This window comes from Lepisosteus oculatus, chromosome 2 (assembly GCF_040954835.1).
Source record: "Lepisosteus oculatus isolate fLepOcu1 chromosome 2, fLepOcu1.hap2, whole genome shotgun sequence".
Lineage (NCBI taxonomy): Eukaryota > Metazoa > Chordata > Actinopteri > Semionotiformes > Lepisosteidae > Lepisosteus > Lepisosteus oculatus.
This window is the reverse complement of record NC_090697.1, coordinates 76,474,959-76,497,472: the sequence shown is the minus strand read 5'-3', so window position 1 is coordinate 76,497,472 and position 22,514 is coordinate 76,474,959. Positions and strand designations below refer to the sequence as shown.

Below are 22,514 nucleotides of genomic sequence, written 5' to 3'. Positions count from 1 at the left end.
TAGATCAGGAACCCAATGCTGTGCTGTTTGATCCAGGTTAGGGTTGACAAACTATCCACTCAGGTCCAACCCTTCTATCAGGGCAAAAAAGCTGTAGACTAAATATCCTTATAATTTTGTGTGCTGTGGTCATGTAGCAGATTCACTCAAGGCACCAAGTTTGAAAAATCTGCCACTGGATTACATACATACAAAAGAGCCAGTATCTGGTAAAACCTGAAATGGATCGGACTGCTCTGCAACAGGAGCGTTGTTTATTCCTTCTTGCCTGAGTTCAGTAGCCCTGGAAAATGTGTTTGACAAAGCACCTGTAACGTGCTTTTTAACAGTGCATATACCCCCAGTTCGGCAGTCTGAACAGCACTCTCATTTTGCGATTGGGAGGCACTGCTTTCTGTGTTCGAGTGACAGAACAAAGACAGCATCTCCACAGCTTCAGTGGGAAGAGCACCTCTCCACCCTCCTGCTTCTCCAGGGGCTTGGATTGCCGTGGCTAAGTAGCTCAATTGATGCAGCTGCATCGTTCAGGCGGGGCCGATGAATTGCTGTCAAGTGTGGCCTTTAGATAGTCCTCCAACAAAGCACTAATCAATAGGCCACTCGATATTTCCTGCTCGGGGGTACTCAGCGCTGTTTGTGGACAGCGCCTATGAATTTACAGTTTTGCTTTTCAGGCTAAACACACAGCCATTAATTGAATTAGAGATACCGCTGTCTCTCTGCTTTAACAGAAGCCCCAGGGGCCCGTGGCAGGGGGTGCTGCCGTGTTCAAACAGCATTCATTTTTCATCAGCTTCCCGAGAAGCGTGGTGTGGAAGCGAGCAGTTTCCTCTGAAATAGCGGGGTGTGAAGTTCTGTTTTCCCTGCTTGAGTCGAATCACACCTCATGTCTGTTGCTTTGGCTTCTGGTGGCGTTGGGGTAAAAAAAGCCACAAACACAGCCCGGAGCACAGGCTGGGCTGCCGCAGACGGGAGTGGGGAGGCGATTTTGAAAGGTGTTGATGAACACCTGTTACCTTCCTGACCTCCAGCCGTGCTTTTAATGAGCTCGCTGCAGACGCCAATTAAGAGCTTCCCCTTGTAAGGCTTAAATGAACAAAACAGCAGCTCTCTTCATAATTAATAAATCACCCATGAATTTTTAATTCCCTTCTACACAGCTGATGATGTGGGGTTGATTCATGTAGAGCAGTGAGAATCCAGTGACAGAGCCTCACGAAGAGGGTTAAGGAACGCTGCCGGCATGCTTTGTGAGGGTGAGGCTCCTGTTGCTGTCCGCGATTGTGCCTAAACTCCAGCGCTCATGAAAGCAAGGCCATCTTGAACTGCGTTTGCACTTTGCTAGCCCTCCCCTGCCAGCTCACGGAGGCTCCAGTAGGTGTTTGTTGTGCATCTCGAGCACTGCTCAATATTTCCTGAGGGCAACTGTTTCTGGGCTCGGAGCCCAGTTGGAGCCCTCTTGGAAAACACAGGCAGCTACTCTGTTAGAGCTCTCCTCACTGAGGTCTCTCAGTTCTTCCCTATCAGCACATTTTTTATGTACTGCAGTTCAGGATGGGTCTTTAAAGTGTATCACTGGCATAGGAATTGCCAGTGAGATTAGGTGGGAGTCGTTGGAAGTAAAGAGAGAGGGGCCTTATGGCTAGAAAATACCTGAGATGCCAGCCAGAGGAAGCCATTTTGGCTGTCCTGCTTCTTTGGCAGATACGGGTTTTGTGATCCTGGAATTTGATTCCAGGCTCCTGCAGCCCTCTGTACAGACGTCTCTCCGGATTTCTGTCCTGAATGTGCCTGCTTTTGATTTCCACTTGGAGATGGTTTGCCAGTGGCACTGGGGCTCTGGGTTCAGTTCCGGACCTGGAGAGCTGTCTGCGTGGAAATTTGTATGTTGTCCTCATGCTTGCGTGGGTTTCCTCCCACAGTCCAAGGACGTGCTTGTAGGCTATTTGGCTTGTGGCGCTGGCGCGAGTGTGTCTGTGTCGGCGAGTGCCCTGCGATGGAGAGACGTCCCCCCAGGGTGTACCCTGCCCTGTGCCTGTTGCTTGCGGGGACAGACTCCAGCTGTCCCGCGGCCCTGTGCTGGATGAAGTGGTCAGATGGATGAATATTTGTCTGGTTTTCAGATCTGTGCACCGGGCTGTGGGGGTGGCTGTGCCAGATCTTATGCAGAGTGTCCCGGTATCTCGAACCTGCGGCAAGGACAGGAGCCGGGTTTGGAAGGCCGGGCTCAGGGAGTCCCGGTGAGCGAGAGAACACGAGCCTTATTTGAGATGTCCTTGTTCTCTCCGCTGGACCGGAACCAGGAGTGTCCCCTTTGGTGCGGTGCTCACTCAGACCTTCGGGTGGCGCTGACATTAAAAAGCCAGAGGCTGAAATCTCGAAATTCCACAGCCTGCGTGTGAGCCCAGCCTCGGTCCCGGCTCCAGAAGCAGAGATCGGTTGGGCGGTTTTCAAAGAAAGGCTCTGGGGAGCCTGCTGTGCGTCCTGAGTCGTCAGATTATGCAACTTTAATTGGAAAATCTTAAAAGAAGTAATCCTTGATCTTTGAGCCAAATTATTCCTTTGTTCGACAAATAAAAGAGAAACAGAGGAGAAAGCCAGAAAACGTCATTAGTTACTTCTTTCAAAGGGGACACGGGCATTTCATTCTGCTGAACTGCGAACCTCCTGGTTCTGCACCATATCGAATCCCGTAACAGACCTGTGACAATTCATTCAAACCAACAAGCACTAGACAACAACCGGAGCTACAGAAGCTCCGTATAGAACCAGTATCCTGGGTTCCTTCAGGAAAAGCTGGATGAGCCATGTGGTCTTTGCTCTATCACCCTCACAACTGGCAGCCCCCTGAAGCTCAGGAGCTGTGAGCCTGGCGAGTTCCTGGATGGGAGACCTGCACGGGGGGCTCAGGCTGCTGCTGGAAGAGGTGTTAGTGGGGCCAGCAGGGGGCGCTCACCCTACAGCCTGTGTGGGTCCTAATGCCCCAGTATAGTGACGGGGACACTAGACTTTAAAAAGGCACCGTCCTGACTCTATGGGCTCATTAGAAATCCCAGGGTGTTTTTGGAAAAGAGTAGGGGTGTTACCCTGGCATCCTGGCCACATTTCCCCCTGACCTTTACCAGTCATGGCCTCCTGATAACCCCCCTCTCTGATCTGGCTTCATCCCTCTGCTCTCCTCCCCACTGATAGCTGGTGTGTGGGGAGCAGACTGGTGCATCATCCAGGTGGGGCTGCACACTGGTGGTGAAAGGGAGTCCTCTCTTTGAGTGAAGTGTATTATTATTATTATTATTATTATTATTATTATTATTATTATCATGATTATGATTATTGTGCAGTGCAGTGCAGTGAAATAACTCACAGTGCACTAGGAGTTCCCAGCTGATCCAGGGCTAAATAAAGAAGGGGGCTGTCTGAATTAGTCCAGGAAGCTTGCCTGGCTCTTGGATCGCTTGCCGAGATGTGGCTGAGCTCTGTGGCGTGGTGGTCTTGAACTCCAGCGGAGCTGTGTGACCGCAGGCCTGTCCAGTGCTTTCAGCTGGGCTTCCTAGCGGCTCGAGGCGCGATGCCAGGCGTTCAGTGAGTGCGTGCTTGTTCTTTTTGAATATTTAATTCCTTCTTCAGCCCTGCTCAAAGCGTCAGGGGATGGGAGGAGGAGGAGGAGGCCAGTCGGCGGCGCTGGGGCTCTTGAATTTTGCAAGGAGGGAATCAAATTTTAAAGACGTGGGGCGGAGCTGAAAGAGAAAGTGCTTAGTGGAGACGGGGGGTTTCGTTTACCAGCCTGAAGATCTGAACGTTGCCTTGACTCAGCACCTTCTATCTGCACCCCTCCCCCTCCCTCCCCGGCGCTCCAAGAATTTCGGATCCTGACCCCCCCCAGGCGTGAGGCTGGCACGAGTCCCTCGGCGTTGTTCTGTACCGCAAACGCGCGTGCCAGTCTCAGGCTTCCGACACATCAAACCAGCATCAAACCTTCGAATGAATACCATCCTGCAAGCACAAAAGCAGTCAGGTCGAAAGCCGTATAAGAGTTCATCATCTGTCCCCTGTAACTCTGGATCTGCAGTTCCTCTAATGACTGAATAAACTCATCTCTGACCCAGCTCTGACCCTTACAGAAGCGACCCTGAGCAGCACTGGACTGTTTCACAAGGCACGTTGTGGCATGGGTGGGCTGCCCTGATGCATACAGTAGAGGGCTTCATTTCACCGTTGTCCTGTCAGTCCTTCCTCTCCCAGATCTCCACTTCATTCCATCTGCTGATCTGCTGTTTTCACTGCCCGCTCCTGGTTTTGTAGTTGAGTTTGTGCTCGAAACCTCAGAGTGCCGGGGGCTATAGAACCCAGGGTGAAGTTGGAGTGATCATTTTAGTTGCTTTACCATGCAAATGCGAAATAAACCTGTTAATTACTGTATGACTCATTAACGGTAAACATATGACTGTAAAGAGACTGCACTGCTGCTTCTGAGCCAGCTGACAAGGGCTGGCTTTGAAGGACATCCATCAGCGCTGATTGACTGTGCGTGCTGGTCTTTTGAATGCACAAATGGTGTTTTTCATTGCAGCAAAGGCAGGGCTGCTATTATCACAGATCTCCACAGCACAAGACTGATGCCTTGCGGAGACAGAGAAGCTGTGAAACAAACCTGGTCACAAGCTGTGAGCCTCTGTCACAAGTGCAAACATAGGATGTTGTTTACAGAGCAGGGGGGAGAGTGGGGGTCTGATTACAGGGTTTATTTCTCCTCCTTTACTGAATGTCCAGTAGCAAAAAAAGAATCCTAGCTTCTTCATTGTGTCATTTGCAATGAGCTGAAGCACCTTTAACACGCTTGTGGGCAACGCTATACACTTGCAAATTTCCCGGCGTGTGTGAGAGAGAGATAACCTTGTCCCTTCAAGCACAGAACATCATTACCGTCATATAAAAACACTGGCCAGCTGTTCTTGCATAATGGAAGCTGCTGTGCAAGTGGAACACAAGGACATTGCAAATGAGAGGAGGCCAGTCTTGTGGTTAGTAGCTAATTGATCTGAGGAATCGTCCTGAAAGAAACCAAGGTATCACCCTCCGCAACATGTTCCAGACACCTACCACCCTTTGCGTAAAGTGCTGCCTCTTCTCAGTTCCACAATAGTTCCTCCTCATTTCCATTGGTGTTCCCTGGCTTGTGCTTTGATAATCATTTAGAAAGTATTATTAGTCATGTAGAGGATTAGTTCTTTAATGTCCCTTTCGATGTCTCAGCTGTTTTTTTTTTCTCCTAGGGGACACTAAAAGTTTATTTCTTATCTTTTGCCTTTGAGGATGGTGAACACTTCAGTCATGTCCCCTGTAGTTTTCTCTGTTCAAGATAAATGTTCTCTTTGTTAAGAGTGCCAGAGAGGGACAAGCCTTTGAGCGCGGAACGTGGTTCTCCGGTTGGTCTTCTCTGGATGATTCCAAAGCAACCCTATCGGCTTCAAAAACGAGTGCATTGTTCAATTGTCAACACCGTTCCCCGATTTAAATCTGACACTTTGATCTGTATATCCTAACAGTTCAAAATTCATTTAGCCTTTTTTAATTGCTTTCCCGCCTTGTTTAGAAGGTGGTGGTGGTGATTTAGCGATATTTTAGCCCAAGACTTTGTATAATCATAGGATCATCAGTGATTTACATTCGATATCCGCAGTTAGGAAAAAAAACAGACTATAGACAACCTGCACTTGTCTGCATTAAAGGTTATTTACCAGGTATTGTTACCCAGTTGTTTTGAATTTCATTTGCTGCTTTACAGCGTTGGCTAAACCTGCTAATTGGGTATCACCTGTCATCTTGACGAGTTTACTAACTGTACCATAATCAAGATTATTGATGCAATTCAGGAAGAGCAGTGGTCCTCATACAGACCCCTGTAGCACTCCACTAATTATATCACTCCAGCCTGAGCACTCTCCACTTGTCTGTACTGGTTTTTGTCCATTAACCAGTTTTCAGTCCACGTTTCCTTAATTGCCTACTGCCCATAATTTGGGAATTAATTTGTTTTGGATGGACTTTATCACAAGCTTTCTAAAAATGTATGTTGTATGTAACAGGGCAGCTGGATCTGGAGTATCAGTTAAAGGGCTGAACCACCTGAGGGCAGTAGTGAGACACTCCGGACACAGGGGAGAAAGGATATTCGCTCGAGGACAGGGGAGGGGATTGGCGTCCCCTGTGTCTCCCTGCGCAAGGGTTTAGTGGGCTCAGGCTGCGGTCACGTCCTCTCTGACAGGGGGACAGCGAGGAAGGGAGTCACACGGGTTAGACTCCCGACAGCATGAAGGATCAGCTCGGAAAGAGGGCGGAGAAATCCAGCACACAGTCTGTTACAGTGGAGCTCCATTCATCCATCCATTTTCTGACCGCTTTATCCAGTAGAGAGTCACTTGGGAGCCGGAGCCTTTTCCCAGCAGGCAACGGGACGTCAGCCCCCGATCACAGGGCACTCGCAGACAGGGCACACCAGGGCCGGTTTTCCCAGAAGCCAGTTAACCAACCAGCATGTCTTTGGACTGTGGGAGGAAACCCACATGAACCTGGGGAGAACATGCAGACTCCACACAGACAGCACCCCGGGTTTGGAACTGAAGTCCAGGCCCCAGCATTGCGAGGCAGTGATGCTAAGCACCGCGCCGCCGTGCCAGTGAGGCAATTTCCACCGCTGCTTTTTCTTAAGGTACAACGGAGTTTAGGAAGGCGTGGAGTCGCAGATTGAACTGGGGTTAAAGATGGTTAAAATAAAATCAGTCTGAGCGTTGTCATATTGCCATAAAGGATTGAAGATTTGGGGATTTAAGGTATGGAATTAGCATCCGAACTTTCCAGAAGTAAATGTGAACATCTGGCTCAGTAATCCCTAGTGCCGGCATTATCACAGGACGGATCGCCGGACAGGAAATGCAGCTTAAACCCTTTGTCAAAGAACTGAGGGGAACATCTGTCTGTGCTTTCTGCTCTAATGTGTTTGAGTGCTGTTGGTTTTTGCTTATTGATTTTTTTTTTATTTTTGGAGCTCAGTTTTTCCAAAACCCTGTGATGGACTGGTGTCCCGTCCGGGGGGTACCCTGCCTTGCAGGGGGGTTGCTTCCCTGGCTGGCCCCGCGACCCTGTGCTGGATACAGCGGTCACAGAATGGACGGATGGGGCATTTCCAAATCTGGCCTGTACCCCCGCGTGCCCCCCAGCCACAGTCCCGTTGAAAAGCCCTCTCTGAGTGCTCAGCGCCATGATGACCGAACACGCGGTCCGTGTTTGGGGAGCGGGTCAGGCCCGGGCGCCCGCTTTCTCCCTGCTGGGGCGCACAGCGTCGCCGGAGTTTGTGCCAGGAGAGGGAGAGGAATGGAAATGGGCTTCTGGGCCAGCCGGGGCTGGGAGAGACCAGAGAGTGGAGTGGGTTGTTCTGTGCCGGGCTGCGGGAGGGAAGAACGAGGACTGGAAGCGAGGGCCTGCGGCTGTGGGCCTGATCTGGGCGGAGTGGTGCGCTGTCCTGTCCGCGCGTGACACAGGTGGGAGGACCCTCTTCTGGGAGAGAGTAAAGGGATGGGGCAGGTGTGCTGGGGCCGTGTCTGTGCGTGCGCGGAGTGGAAGCAGGGACCGGGCCTGCCCCTTGTGTGTAGAGGGACAGAGCAGGACAGCAGCAGCGCCGGCCTCTCGCAAGCGTACTGAGGGCCAGTCAGGGCTATCTGGGAGACAGACCAGGGGCAGCTGAAGGGCGGGGGGGCACTCCACCATGCTGCCGGAGGTCCCTGCAGATGCTGCCCGGGCCTGGGGGCCACTTCTGCCTGCAAGCACGAGCCATCAGTTGCCGTGGTTACAAAATTGTATTGACAAGGTGACAGAGCACTGTGGTTTGGTACAATAGCCTGGAATGCCAGGCCTGTCAGATATCATAGCTCCATAGCAATGCACTGCGAGGAAATGCTCGCCCCCAGATGACACAGGTCTCTGTCTTCATTGTTCTACTTATTGTGAAAATAGAAACCTATAACCCTGCTGAAGAAACGCAAATACGATATGCAGGAATGGAGGCCAGTGTGTTTCTCTGTGTCGCTATCATTTTGTCTGAGAGTCCCATTCTCGTCTGTATTTTTCGTGGACAGGAATAGAGATACCTCCCCTCCCAGTGTGATGTTGTCAGCTCGAGTGAAACACATGCCCGAAGAGTGCAGGACGCGTCACGTTGGCTGCATGACTTAAAAACAGGCCTGCAAGGAGGGAACAGCAAGGGGTACCAGCATGAAATTCAACTAAGAGCTTCAAGAGTTTAAACAATAACAATACAAGATTTGGGGCAAAATCATAGCTTCATACACAGGGCAAAGGAACTGGTGTCTGTTTGAGGGCTCGTTAGGCTGAATGCTAGCCCCTGTGTTCTCTTCATTTAGAATTGTAGTTTTGAAATTCATTTTATTTTATAGGTTTTTAATGAACCTCTATTTCTCCCTCTCCCTCCCTGAAACGTGTAAGGTCTGAACGCCCAGCAGGCCACACACGGCACACCTGGGGACTGAGTGTTAGTGGGCTCTCCCTCTCTCACTGTCCCAGAACGAGCTTCCGGGCCCGGAAACCTGAGCATCGTTTTTCAGGAGATCGAAATATGTATTAGATCTACTGCCTACATACCTGTACCTTCAAAATGTGTCCGAATGTGAGTTTTCCCAGAGATGTGGACATGAGTGGACGCGTGTCCCATGTGAGCAGAATGAGCAGACACCTGCCATGCAGCCAGGACAGTACTATGCTCATCTGGCCTGGATGCTCCTGATATAAATAGTCTGATAATCGAGAGGGCTGCTGTCCACTGCCTTCATCGCACAGCAGTGCTCTGTCTCATCAGGGTTATTTCCATCCATCAGCACGCAGGCAGATCTCCTGCCACTGATTTAGCCCATCTCCCACTCACTGTGCTGTCTTAAAAGCAGCAGGACACGCTAATCCCAAACGGCATCTGTTTTGTTTTTTTATGCTTTTCTAACAACGGGAGTTTTTTTTTTTTTTTTTTTAGACGTTGCCCGTGCCGCGCCATGGACGCGGTAGGTGTACGCGAGGCCCTTTCTGAGCGGCGAGTTCGGCCGGAGCTGGAAGGGCCCAGCCAGGCCTCCCAGGCGTGTCCGTTTCCCCCAAGCCCGGGGGGCCGGTCCCGTCTTTCCTCGGTGGTTGCCATGGCAGCCTGGCGAGGTGGCCCCGTTTCCTGGTATACTGAAGGCCCCTGGGGGGCGCCTGTCTCTGCTCGCGCTCGTTAACTAAATCAGACAAGCGTGGCGGGACTGTCGCACTCCCTGGCAGCCTGGCGCTGAAAGGACTGAGAGAGAGAGAGGGCAGGGGCATGCTGGGATAGAGCGAATGTGTGTGTGTCTGTGGGTGAGTGTGAGCTGTGGTTAGAGAGCTGTTCATTCCCCGGAAAGGCCCAAGAATAAGGATAAGAATTCCTTACACTTATTTAGTGCTTTTCTGTACTCTCCACTCAAAGTGCCCCAGTCCTCTCCCCACACACCAGCTCTCAGTGGGGAGGAGAGCAGAGATGAAGCCAGTTCAGAGAGGGGGGTTAGTAGGAGGCCATGACTGGTAAATGGCCCAGGGGGAAATTGGGCCAGGACACCGGGGTAACACCCCTTCAAAGATCAAAATAATAATAAAGATCAGAAACACATATATGATTCTTGCGAAATTAATACAGCTAATCTCAGAATCCTAAATGTGCAAATTCTAGAATACAGTTAAAAGGAGCACAGAGTCTTAGAGCCAGAGAGACTCCCATCTCACTGCAATAGCCTTCTCAATGCAGGCACCTTCGAAAGTCCAGCCTGGTCAGTCTGTCCTGGGGGAAATCCCTCTCACCTGCTGCAAAGAGGCTGCTGCTGGCTAGGACCTCATGGCTGGTCTTTCTGTGCTGTTCTGCATTTCCACTCAGTTGATTCCAGGTGCTCTCCTGGTCTGTTGGTATTTGCTATTCCAGGAATGTGTGAACTTGTAATAATAATAAGAAGTTCTCTCTGTGAGTTTTTCCTCAATTCATGGTTGCAGGGGAGTCAGTGCAAGGCAGGGTACACCCTGGACAGGACACCAGACCACCATGGGCATACACACACACACACCAGGGCCAGTCTCCCCAAAAGCCCAGCAAACCACCGGCATGTCTGTGGACTGTCTGTGTAAGCCCACGGAAAACAAGAAGAGATCTAACTAACTGAGAGCAGAGAGCACCCCGGGACTTAACCCCAGGCCTGCAGTGCTGAGAAGCACTAACGATGATGGGTGTGACTGGTGTGCCGTCTCGACATACAGGGAACAAAAAAAGGATCAGAAGAGGCAGAACTGGACGTTCTCGCGGGGGTCCTGTTGAGCGGATCAGTTGAGCCGTATCTGGCAGTACTTTCCCACTCTGTTGCCACCATGGGGAATTCCAGTACTGTTCCATCCCCCAACCTGTGTTGGCAGGTGGGCTATTGACGGCTCTTCAAAGAAGGTCCGGGATCCAGGAGCTCCTGAGATGAGGCTACTGCAGTATCCAGGGTATGAAGTGAGACGCTGGTCTCCGAAACTCTGTGTGGCAAGGGGCTCTGCCTCTGCTCAGGTGTACTACACATTATTGGAGGTGATTCACTCGCCTTATTGGAATCAAGCCATCCTGCAGGACTGCGATGAGGAAATGTGTCGTACCTGGTGAATGTGGCCTGTGGAATGAGTGAATCTCCGGGTGTCTTGGAGGTTTTGTGTCTGTTGCTCAGCGTTTCAGACTTTAGGTGTGATGGGAATTTTTACCAGGCAAAGAGGTCGAGTTTACATCTTTAAAAGGCACTAGGGACACTAGGGTCAGTGGTGTGGATTGCTGGAAACTGCTACTGTCATTCCTGAACTCTGGTTGTGATCAATTGTGTTTAAACAATTAAGACTTTGACATATGCTGTTAGTTTGCTTGGGTTCAGAGGGAGCAGGAAGCTGTGGAAGAGAACCTTCTGCCTGCAGCTCTGTTTCTCTGAGTGGAGCAACGTGTCACAAAGATCACAAAGCTTTGAACTTCAGTTGACTTCACACCTTTAATGCTCCAACATCTGTTCCTACTCGTCTCTATTGGTTCATTGTCAAGTACCTTCAGATGATATATCATGAGCTGTATTACATCAAATAAATAGTTATAAAATTGCAAGCAGTAAATTAAAAATAAAATTATCATAATGATCATGCTGAAGTTACTATTGTTAATAATCTTATTATTTTATCTGATAAAATGGTGCTAATAATTATATTAAAAATCAATACCATTAATGATATTTATAGGAATAATAATCTATTCATACTCTAATTCAGAATGTCTGAAATTTAAATTTAATTCACAATATTTCATTTAAAAGATATTCATGAGGCTATACAGTACTTTTCTACAAGCCATAAGATACTAGATACTAATTTATGACACTCAGTTGATTAAAACGGTGTGGACCAGAATCCTCCTTTTTATAAAATTTGCAAAACCATATTGTAAACAATGTAGCAGTTGTCAGGATGATAGCACTGTAAAGAAGAATGGATGGACATATTGTAGGTAAAAACACAGTATTTTTGAGGGAAAAAGGTGCTCAAGTGATTATAATATAATTCCTCTGACCATAAATTATCCAATGTGTACATCCATACAGTACTCTGTTTTTAAATCACTTCCTCAACTTGGGGACTTAACTTTCAGGACCTTGTCTTCTGAATCCATACATTCAGAATTACAGCACTTAATTCTGACAGTCTAGTACATTTCCCTGCATGACTGCTCCACAATTACTGACCATTTTCCGTGAAGGAACAGTCTTTACAACATGATCAGTAATTTGGAGCAAACATGCTTGTAGCTTTGACTGCATAAATTTGCACAATGAAATGAAGAGTAATATCTCAATGTCAGGGTGCTGGGCTGCAGTGTGTTCAGGAGCTCAGTGTCAGGGTGCTGGGCTGCAGTGTGTTCAAGAGCTCAGTGTCAGGGTGCTGGGCTGCAGTGTGTTCAGGAGCTCAGTGTCAGGGTGCTGGGCTGCAGTGTGTTCAGGGGTTCAGTGTCAGGGTGCTGGGCTGCTGTGTGTTCAGGGGCTCAGTGTCAGGGTGCTGGGCTGCAGTGTGTTCAGGAGCTCAGTGTCAGGGTGCTGGGCTGCAGTGTGTTCAGGGGCTGAGTATTAGGGTGCTGGGCTGCAGTCTGATCAGTGCTTCAGTGTCAGAGAGCTGGGCTGCAGTGTGTTCAGGGGTTCAGTGTCAGGGTGCTGGGCTGCAGTGTGTTCAGGAGCTCAGTGTCAGGGTGCTGGGCTGCCGTGTGTTCAGGAGCTCAGTGTCAGGGTGCTGGGCTGCAGTGTGTTCAGTAGTTCAGTGCTACAGTGCTGGGCTGCAGTGTGTTCAGTAGTTCGGTGCTGAAGTGTGTTCAGTAGTTCAGTGCTACGGTGCTGGGCTGCAGTGTGTTCAGTAGTTCAGTGCTACAGTGCTGGACTGCAGTATATCTGTTGTTTTGGTGGATATTGGAATTTGGTGCATTCTTGAAGGGACAAGCCTAGTGAGAATCGGGCACTTTGTTCTTGCTCTGATTTCAACCCTGAGCTCCAACTCACTGCGCCCCTCATATTAGACTACGCTGTTGTTGAAAATGGATGTGTGCTTATTGTAATGAAGAGACCACCTGAATCACTCTATTTTAATGGATATGGAATGAAAATACTGAGCTCTAGTGGTGACAGGGTGTAATGGCACCATGGATGTTGTCTTTCTTGAAAAGCTTCGGGAGATGTGAACTTTACTTAAACAAACACATTGAATACATGACTATCCATCCTTTTTCAAACTACTTCATCCAATTCAGAGTCGCAGGAGAACTAGGGCCAATCCCATCAAGCAATGGGCACAAGGCAGGGTACACCCTAGACGCGATGCCAGTCCAGAACGGCATACACCTGCGCAACAGGGCTTCCGCCAGTTAACCTGCTGTACCAGCATGGTTCTAGGTTCTGGATGGAAACAAGTCCTCTCAGAGAAAACACACGTGAACACAGGGAGAATCCAGGGCGCCAGCGCTGTGAGGCAGCAGTGCAAACCACTGCGGCACTGTGCTGCCCTTACTTAATGATTGATTACTTAATTAATACAATTAGAAAATAAATTAATGGCAGTTTTGTACTCTTTCAAGTCTGTACTCAGTGTGCGTTGTTCTTTAGAATTTATCATTCACATGCTGCGCTCTTTAGAATCAGTATTCAGTGCACTGTGGTTTTAGAACTGTTGGCTGCCATCAGACGTACCAAAGTCACTGTTAAACGTAAGGTGTCTCCTGTAGTTATATGCCAAAAGGCCAACAGAATCATCCTTTTGATGATTTAACTTGGGAAACTGCAGGAACACGGGACAATGAATATTTCCGTAGGCTAAAAGTGGTGGGATAATTTAAAAAGTCAGGGAAAAGGAATGTCTAGGAACAAAGTTCAAAGTTAATTGCGCGGCTGTAGAGCTGCAAGTTTGTATTAACAGGAAAGAAGCAAGGTTAGCGCGAGACAGTAATATGACTTTTCTTACTCCGGCAGGCCCTGAGTGCTAGAAATCCGTGCTGCTGTGCTATCTGAGGAAGACAGGACTGTCCTGGCGCTGCCCGCTGCCATGGGAAGACCTGAGGACAGTCTGCGGCTGGTGGCAGCCTGCCTCCTGCTCTCTCTGTGCCTCTCCTCCCCCGCCAGCCCCCACTGCCCCCCGCAGTGCATCTGCGAGACCCGGCCCTGGTACACCCCCCAGTCCGTGTTCCACCAGGCCAAGACTGTGGACTGCAACGAGCTGCAGCTGAGCAGCATCCCCTGGAACATCTCGGGGGACACCCAGGTGTTGCTCCTGCAGAGCAACAACATCTCCAAGGTGACCACAGAGCTTCAGAGCCTGATCAACCTGACCGAGCTGGACCTGTCCCAGAACCACTTTGCCCGGATGCAGGACATCGGCCTGTCCAACCTGACCCAGCTCATCACTCTCTACCTGGAGGAGAACCAGGTGAAGGAGCTGCCGGATTTTTGCCTGAAGGACCTTGTCAGCTTGGAGGAGCTCTACATTAACCACAACCAGATCTCCACCATCGGCCCCAAGGCGTTCGCCGGGCTGGGCAACCTGCTGAGGCTGCACCTCAACTCCAACAAGCTGGCAGCCATCGACAGTGGCTGGTTTGAGTTCCTCCCCAACCTCGAGATCCTCATGATTGGGGAGAACCCCATCCGGGGGCTGCAGGGCATGAACTTCCAGCCCCTGTCCAAGCTGCACAGCCTGGTGCTGGCTGGCATGGGGCTAAAGAATGTGCCAGCCAACACTTTTGAAGGCCTGTCCTACCTGGAGAGCCTCTCCTTCTTTGACAACCAGCTCGCCGCCGTCCCCAGGGAGGCCCTGCGGGGCTTGCCGAACCTCAAGTTCCTGGACCTGAACAAGAACCCCATCAGCCGGGTGCAGGAGGGGGACTTCAGTCACTTCCCCCACCTGGAGGAGCTCAGCCTGAACAACATGGATGAGCTGGTGGCCATCGAGCGGGGGGCCTTCGCCCACCTCCCCGACATGGCCAAGTTAGAGATCCGCAACAACCCCCGGCTCTCCTACATCGACCGGGGAGCGTTCCTGGATGTGGCCGGGCTGCGCACGCTGCTGGTCAGCAACAACGACCTCAGCCTGCTGCCCCGCGAGCTCCTGGCCTCCTTCCCCCTCCTAGACGAGATCAGCCTGCACAGCAACCCCTTGCGCTGCGATTGCCTCTCCAACTGGGGCGCCATCCTGGGGAACCAGTCCACCTTACGCCTGCTGGAGACCCAGATAACCCTCTGTGCCACCCCACCACAGCTGAGCGGCCGTCCGCTTCAGGAGGTGGTCACGACGGGCTTCAGCCTTGCCAGCAACACCTGCCTGCCCCTCATCTCCCTGCACACGTTCCCAGCACAGCTCAACGCCACCACCGGACAGCGCCTCACTCTGAACTGCTGGGCAATGGCTGACCCGGCGCCCCAGTTCTACTGGGTGACCCCAGCGGGGGACAAGGTCACCTCCGGCCCCGCCTCTGCCGCGCTCGCCCCCTCCTCCAGCAGCCGGAAGCACAGGGTGCAAGGACAGGGCGCCCTGGAGATCCTTCGCGTCGAACCCGAGGACGCGGGGCTCTACACCTGCGTGGCGTGGAACTCTGAGGGGGCGGACACGCGCAGCGTGAGCCTGCACGTGGCCGGGGGCGGGGGGGCGGCGGCCGAGGGCGGAGAGCCGGGGGCGGGGAACGCCACCGGGGGCCTGGTGATCCTGGCCAAGGTTGTCCACTCCCGCTCGGTGGTGCTGGCGTGGCGGCTGGCCCCGTCCGTCACGGCCTCCGGCCGCGAGGCCCCGCCGCCCCGGTGGGCCACCGCCACCATGAAGATCGACAACCCGCAGGTCAGCTACACGGCCAAGGTGCCCGTGGACATCCAGGAGTACAACCTCACCCACCTGCTGCCCTCCACCGAGTACAAAGTCTGCCTGACCGTCTCCTCCTCCACCGAGCGCCAGACCCAGCGCTCCTGCGTCAACGTGACCACCAAGGAGGCCACCTTCGCCGTGGAGATGGTGGCCCAGCCCTCCAGCGTGGCCCTGGCCGCCGTGATGGGCTCCATGTTCGCCATCTGCATCATGGCCCTGCTGGTCTTCTACATGGGCCGCCGGATGAAGCAGAAGGCCTGCCACCACTCGCTGAAGACGTACATGCAGCACGCCACCGCCATCCCCCTGAACGAGCTGTACCCCCCCCTCATCAACCTGTGGGAGAGCGAGGCGGAGAAGGAGAAGGAGTGCACCCTGGACGCACAGGCCCCGCAGATAGACACCTCCAAGACCTACCTGTGGTAGCGGGGCGCAGCGAGGGGCGAGGGAAAGCCGGACGTGTGTTGGCGTGACCATGGCGGTGGACGTGTGTGCACACGTTTGTGCGCGGTTTCCATCACACATTACGTTTAACTTAACTTAGTTTGCCACCTCACCACGCTCTTCCTCCCAAAATGACGCGGCACTTGTGAAAGTCTCTGGATGGCCTATTTTTTTCATTTATTTTTCCCAGGGGGTGCGACACAACCCCCAGATTCCCCACTCTGGGATTTTATTTTTATATGAGAAGGGGGAGATGCTCACAAGAAACGTTTTAATAATCCCTTGGTGAAACACACATTATCTCCACAGTGTGCATTTGTTTATCATAAGGCAGTAGACTTAGAACAGTAGTCGTAGCACTGAGGAGTTAGCAACAGGCATTTTGAAGAACGCAGCAGGGTGAAAGACCGGGGACAGTCGACAGCCGACCGGTCGGCCTCGCTGACACACTTGATGTCAAACTAGACCTTACACCTCGATGCCTGCAGGAACTGGTAGCTGTGTTTACTCCGAGACAAGTTCTACCCTGCGCAATGTGATCATGCCTCTTGAGGGGTTTTTCTAAATGGAGATTTGTTTTGCCGAGGAGCTAAAAGTAGCCTCACAACCCACAAAGATGTGTTTCTTAAGACCTGAACTTCTTCTGTCATAAGGAACTCTGCAGAAGTAGTAATAATAATAATAATAATAATAATAATAATAATAATAATAATAATAATAACTGATGAAGCACAGAATAAAAAGCTGAATATCTCAGAGGCTATGTCTTGCATTTACAGTATTTTTTGTAAATAGACTTTGTGTTCCAACATGCCTGGCTGGTCCACTATCAGAGTTCAGGAATCCCTGGACAACGAACTTCCAGCACTGGAGCTGCAGTGACAGCCTCACTCCCCAGCTTGCAGACTTGCAGACATGATCCCCTGAGGCTCGTGTCAAACCCTCCACTGAAGACGTCAGAGCTACCAACACCCCACGTGATGCGGTTTATTTTTAAACAAATTGTCAGAATGTTGTTTCTTTAACTTGGTCCCTGACACCGTGCTCTCCTGCCACAACTGCCTCGCCCATCAGTCTCCTGAAGTGAGACAGGGCTGGGAACTTGCCGATGTTCTCCCGGTACCGTCAGCCATAAAAGAGATTTTAAATGCTTTCGGCTTCGGCTCCACCCTAGTGCCCATTCTAACCTTGAGCTAAAACACCCGGCAACAGAACGAGAAGGATAAAGTGTTGTTCTGGAGCAGACAGAAGTTTCATTAGGAGTCACGTCAGAGACCACGGGCTGCTGAAGCACTAACGTTATCTGCCAGCCGTGCGAACCTTCTGCTCGTTTTCAGGCTGAATGGTCCCTCCCTCTTCCTGGACGATTGTGAAAGAGCAGAAACCTACGGCGCTCATTCAGCCGAACACCGCATCAATACCAAAGCTGAAGACTGATGTGCACATGAGAACAGGAGCTTGGATTATGCGTCCGCCTGCCGAGTCACTTTATCGGATACATGTCTACATACAAATCGCCACACAATGCTGTCTGCTCATGTTGATGATTTCTGATTTTCTGTGGTTTACCTTATCAGCCGAATACCACTTACTTGTCATTACAGATGGGAGGCAGCAAAAATGAAAGTGCACAAAAGGGGACACAGTGAGTGGTGGGATACTCCCAGACTCTGTATTACTGGGTTTCTTACAACCACTAGTTACAGATCCCATGGGAAGAAAGAAACTATTTGTGGTATAGTAAACAATTTTTTTTATTGTGGCGTTTCGGAAACCCTATCCGAAAGTCTGCTGTTTCATGTGTCGCTCTTTCTGTCCAACCCTCTCCCGAATCTTGATTGTTCAGTCATATATGTCTTATGTCTATCAGTCGATCTGCATCTATACCCATCATCCCCTATTTTTCTAACCAAACATACATGCAGCCTATATTGTTTTGTTCATTGGACGAACTGTTCTCATATTTATGTGTATATTGTGTTCTGACGTTACATCACCTTCCCCAGGTTATTCTTTTTGAAGATTCATGAACTAATTTTTCAAATCCCATGCTCATTGCCCCATTTATTAGCATTAAGATTAGTAGAATCATAATAACCTAAGGCATTGAACACATCCCAAAATAAAAAAGAACATTAAGAATCAAGATCCAGGGGGAATTATGCCTGTTTTATTTTTCCAGGGGGTGAGGGAGTGGTATCCTTAATATTTATTATTGGAATTCACCACACATTCTATTAAGCTTTTTCCTGCTCCTTCTAAATTGGAATGACACTTTCTGTCACTTCTTCTGCCAGCACTGCAGCAGCTGTGGAGTACTGTATGCAGGGAGAACAGAACATCTGCTGCAGAGCTCTCGCCACGTAGCCCAGGACACACACCGGCTACAGCAGGTTCAGTAGATGATCAGCACCTTGAAGATGTGGTGGAAGGAGATGTTAATGAATGAGCAGGTTTTGACCACTTTAGGCCTATTTAGAAATTATTTAAAAAAAAATATTTTGGTTTGTGTTTCTTTACTGACGTAGCTCAGTCAAACTTTAGAGCCCATACAGTATGTGCATTTTAAACACGCTGTAACGATGAGGACAGTTTGGATCACAGACCAAGATGTGTTTTGTCCATCTTCAGGTGTCAAGAAAAGCATTTTCTAAATGAAGAAACAGAAATACTTTCTCCTGATTTTTTTTTCTGTAATAAAGTTTGAGTATTGAGAAAGCTCTCATAAGCCTCGAATATCATGGAGGAGCTGATGGGGATTATTAGTCATGTCTTCGCTACAGCTGGGTAATGATGGGGCAATGCAACTTTAAAGTAATCTAAATAGGCACCGTAGTAGGTTGGCAGTGATACACATATCGTTCGAACAATAGCAGGGTATTTTTGGCAATGCTGTATACGAATGAGGCTAAAAACTACCATCAAAACTCCTTCACAAACAATACACAACACGATCAAACAACAAACATCCCGGAAAAAAATAAATTTCAGAGTTATACTAGGACCACTGCGTCTGCAGAACATCCTTGTCAGCTCTCAATTCTTAATTCCATCGTTTTCACCTGACTTCTCTCTACCTGGAGACCTGCTCTTAGCATTCGGCTGAAATGACTGTGTGTTGCGTTCTGAACTACTATGAACAGCTGAGTGCAGGTAATGTCCTTTGCACGAATGGTTGTAAAATATTGTAAGTGTTGTTATAACATGTAGTGTAGTGTTTATGAAGGAGTAGTGGCAGTGGTTTTTAGCCTCGGTGAAGTAAAATGTTATTGTATTTTTTGATAAAGCTAAAATAACACATTCCTGTAATATTTGTATGTGAATAATCAAATGTGCAGTGCAGTTCTGTATTTCAGAGCAAATAATGAACAGATGAAGATGAAGCACAGTGTCACTTGTAAACAGAAATTGAGTTTTTGTCAGGATGATAATAAACATTAGAAGACGAAATCTCAAAAAGTGTGTTTTCCCCGTATATTGTGTGCTACCGTATATTGGCAGGGACAACACTTAAGACAATGTCCTCACAAACAGGGGTCCTTCACTGGATTAAAGAATTCCAGCAGGCACAACCTTATAAATGGGTTCAATGGGAGTTTTTAAGTTGACATTATATATCGACGATCTGATATGTCTGTTGAGCCTTTTAGCTCAACCTTTTTAGACAGAGAAGACTACAAGAGAACCTGGGGCCTGTATTCCTATAGGGCACAGACGAAATCAGTCTGGGGGAGTTCTTCAAAATCAACAGCCAAACACAAACCAGAGGACAAATGTGGGAAATACGTGGAAGAGCATATTACATTGAGAGCAGGAGGCACTTCTTTACACAAAAGGTTGTGGGAGTGGGGAACAACTTGCCCGGCCTTTCCGTTGAAGCTGGTAAATGATTTCACAGGAAGTTTGGATGTGACTTCAGAGGCATTATAATATTCACAAAAAAAAGGTTGTCCATAACTGCTAATTATGTTTGATTTACAGACAAGATATAACACCCCCTCTACAGAGCATATACTTTATTTTCCTGATATAAGACATCTTAACAAGAGGACAGAGTAAACAAAAGATTTACCATCTAATTACATGCAATACCAAATGCAATCTCTTTCCATCTCGAGAGCAAGGGTTCACATGATAGCACATTAAATCCAAGATTTTTATCCCCCAAGAAATGTCTACTGTGAGACAAATATTCAAGAGGCCGCTAGAAAGTATCATCTGCCATCTTAAATAAATAGATACAGATTATCTCCTTGTCTTATAAAGCATTATATCTCTATTATTATAGGTGGGTAGCTGCGTCAGCATACGTAGGCTGCAAAGGAACAAGTAATAGGTTTATTCCATGCTGAAAAAAAGAAGAAAGAGAACACAACGTTTCGGCACCTGAAGAAGGCTCCACGGCCGAAACGTTGTGTTCTCTTTCTTCTTTTTTTCAGCGTGGAATAAACCTATTACTTGTTCTCTATTATCATGTACTGGATATCTCTTGAAATTGCTCAATCTACACTACTAGAAGTTTAAGCATTATTTTATACATCAACATCAATTTTTATAATGACATATCAAGCTATAAATGTAATTCCAATTGAATAATTTATTGGTCGTGTCCAAAAAAAAACTTGGCAGAGATATCCAAAAATGATAATGCTCTCATAACCTGTATATTTGTTGTAAATAGGCTACAGGCAGTTTTGATATTCTTCAAAACTTAGGTCGTGCAGCATTTACCGATGTAGTCATTCTTGTGAGGCAAGACTCCTCTGTTATTGAGGCGTACAGGACGCAGAATGCAGCCGAGGGACCTGTCCGTCTGGCGCTAGTTGTGACCCAGTTGTGAGGCGGTGTGCTCCCTTCAGCTGCCTCCCTAAATTCTTTCTCTTTTTCTTCTTCTGTTTTCTGAAGGCATACTCTCCCGTTTCTGACTGAACCATATATATATACACAACAAAGAATATGCCTGTTAGAGGTTTATATCAAATACAAAAAGACTGGCTTGTGTACTCAAACTACATTTTCTTCAGGACATCTCAAATCTAGCTAAGCAGCCATGCGGACAATAACGTGGCGAGTTCGTCGGTTTCCAAACTTAGAACAGGTGAATGAAAACAGTCTTCCTTAAACACACAGTGCTCAATACGACACCCTTGGCGTGTTACTTTTGTACAGTACTTCTGAAAAATCAGCGTTTTCTTCTCGCCATTCACGTTTAACGTTTAACACGACCTCCACAGGTGGAGCAGCCTACAGTACGTTGCTTATCGCTGATTTTTTTCTCCGCTTTTTACAACGAACAGGAGGCGGGCATTGGCGCTAGGGTGAGATCAATTAGGTCCAACGTTTTTTTTTCCCTAACTGGAGATCCGTAAATAAATACAGAAGCAGAATCGTTAAGAGGCGAAAAAAAAGGAAATTGTTGGGACTTTTTTGGCAAAGGGGCAAGGGCTTGAGCCCGTGTAGCCACCCCGCTGTGCACGTCCCTGCATTAGATGTTGCTCTGCAGGAGGGTGGGTTCCTGTGCGTCTCCCTGGTTGTTTCTTTAATTTTTTTTATTAAACGTATAAAGAATTTACAAATATAAATACCAGAGGATCAGAAAAAAACAAACAGAAAAAAACAATTAACTGCAAAAGATAATGAAGTAAATGATGTGATCAAATTGTACATATATCAAATGTTTTCTTTGCTTTCACATTTTCCAAAAAGGTATAGAATTTAAATAGTTTCAACTCCACCTCAAAAGTACATAAAAGGGGAGTATTAGACCCTGTTGATTTATGAATGTGATATTTACCCAGAATGACTAATACATTTACTATAAATAACTTGCTCTTTTTCCAAATTTTCTATTAAACAGTACCATAAAATATCAAAATCCTTTATCTAAAACGCACCTTTAACTGCCTGCAAACAAAACTCTGCAAGTCCGTCCAAAACAGCGTCACAAACCTACAGCTAACAAATAAAAGCACCGAAGACCCCCCTTCAGCCCGACAAAAAACACACAAATCATCCTGCTCATGCTTACATTTAGAGAGCACTAATTTAACCGGATTAAATGTATGAATATCATAATCGACTGTGGTAAACGTGTTTAGTAGGCTTGAGAATCTGAGTAAGAAGAAGAAATATTGTCCGTTTAATCTAAAGGTGTTGTGAAATATTCTGTGATTATGAGATATTAAAATTGAATACAGGAGCTTTCCAAAATGCACATTATAATTACCAAGCACACGATTATTTGATTGTAATTACTGTATAAATAATTGCGTTTTTATAAATAACCCCCTTAGTGTATGCAATGATAAAGTTCCTTTCTGTAAATACAAGGATCGGTTTCTAAATCCTCGGACTACGGATTCTACAAAGGACATTGTACTGACACGAAATTGTCTTCTGGAAGAAAATACCTTTTTTAAAAAAAAATCAACTCGTTACTACTAATACGATATTCAGGAAGGGCCACGTGGACGGTTCAATCCCAAAAGTCACGAAATCTAAACACCTAGTAGATTACAGAAAATGTAGCCGGGGGAGGTATAAACATATATTTATAAAACCCCGTAGCTGTTTGTTTTGTGCAGGTACTGTCCCCTTGACAGCGGCGCCGCGCCACT

General features: G+C 48.2%; 1 protein-coding gene and 1 long non-coding RNA gene across 3 annotated transcripts in view; one reads left to right on the top strand and one right to left on the bottom strand.

Moving 5' to 3' along the window:
* LOC102693989 (leucine-rich repeat neuronal protein 1) overlaps positions 1-19,350 on the top strand; it is a 24,883-nt gene extending 5,533 nt beyond the window's left edge. The window contains exons 2-3 of one of the 2 annotated variants that reach the window (XR_001477881.2): positions 13,575-17,632; positions 18,195-19,350. Coding sequence is in view for 1 of the 2 variants with exons in the window: in XM_015341440.2 (XP_015196926.1) it covers positions 13,648-15,879 (2,232 nt within the window). In the remaining variant the exon portion in view is untranslated. Of the gene's footprint in view, positions 1-13,574 lie in introns of both variants that reach the window. The other variant, XM_015341440.2, reaches the window with a different exon arrangement.
* Positions 18,221-22,514, bottom strand: LOC138225132 (uncharacterized). Its single transcript, XR_011183704.1, has 3 exons — positions 22,308-22,514; positions 20,629-20,822; positions 18,221-18,310 (listed from the first exon to the last, which is right to left on the bottom strand). It is a non-coding gene; the product is annotated as an uncharacterized lncRNA (long non-coding RNA).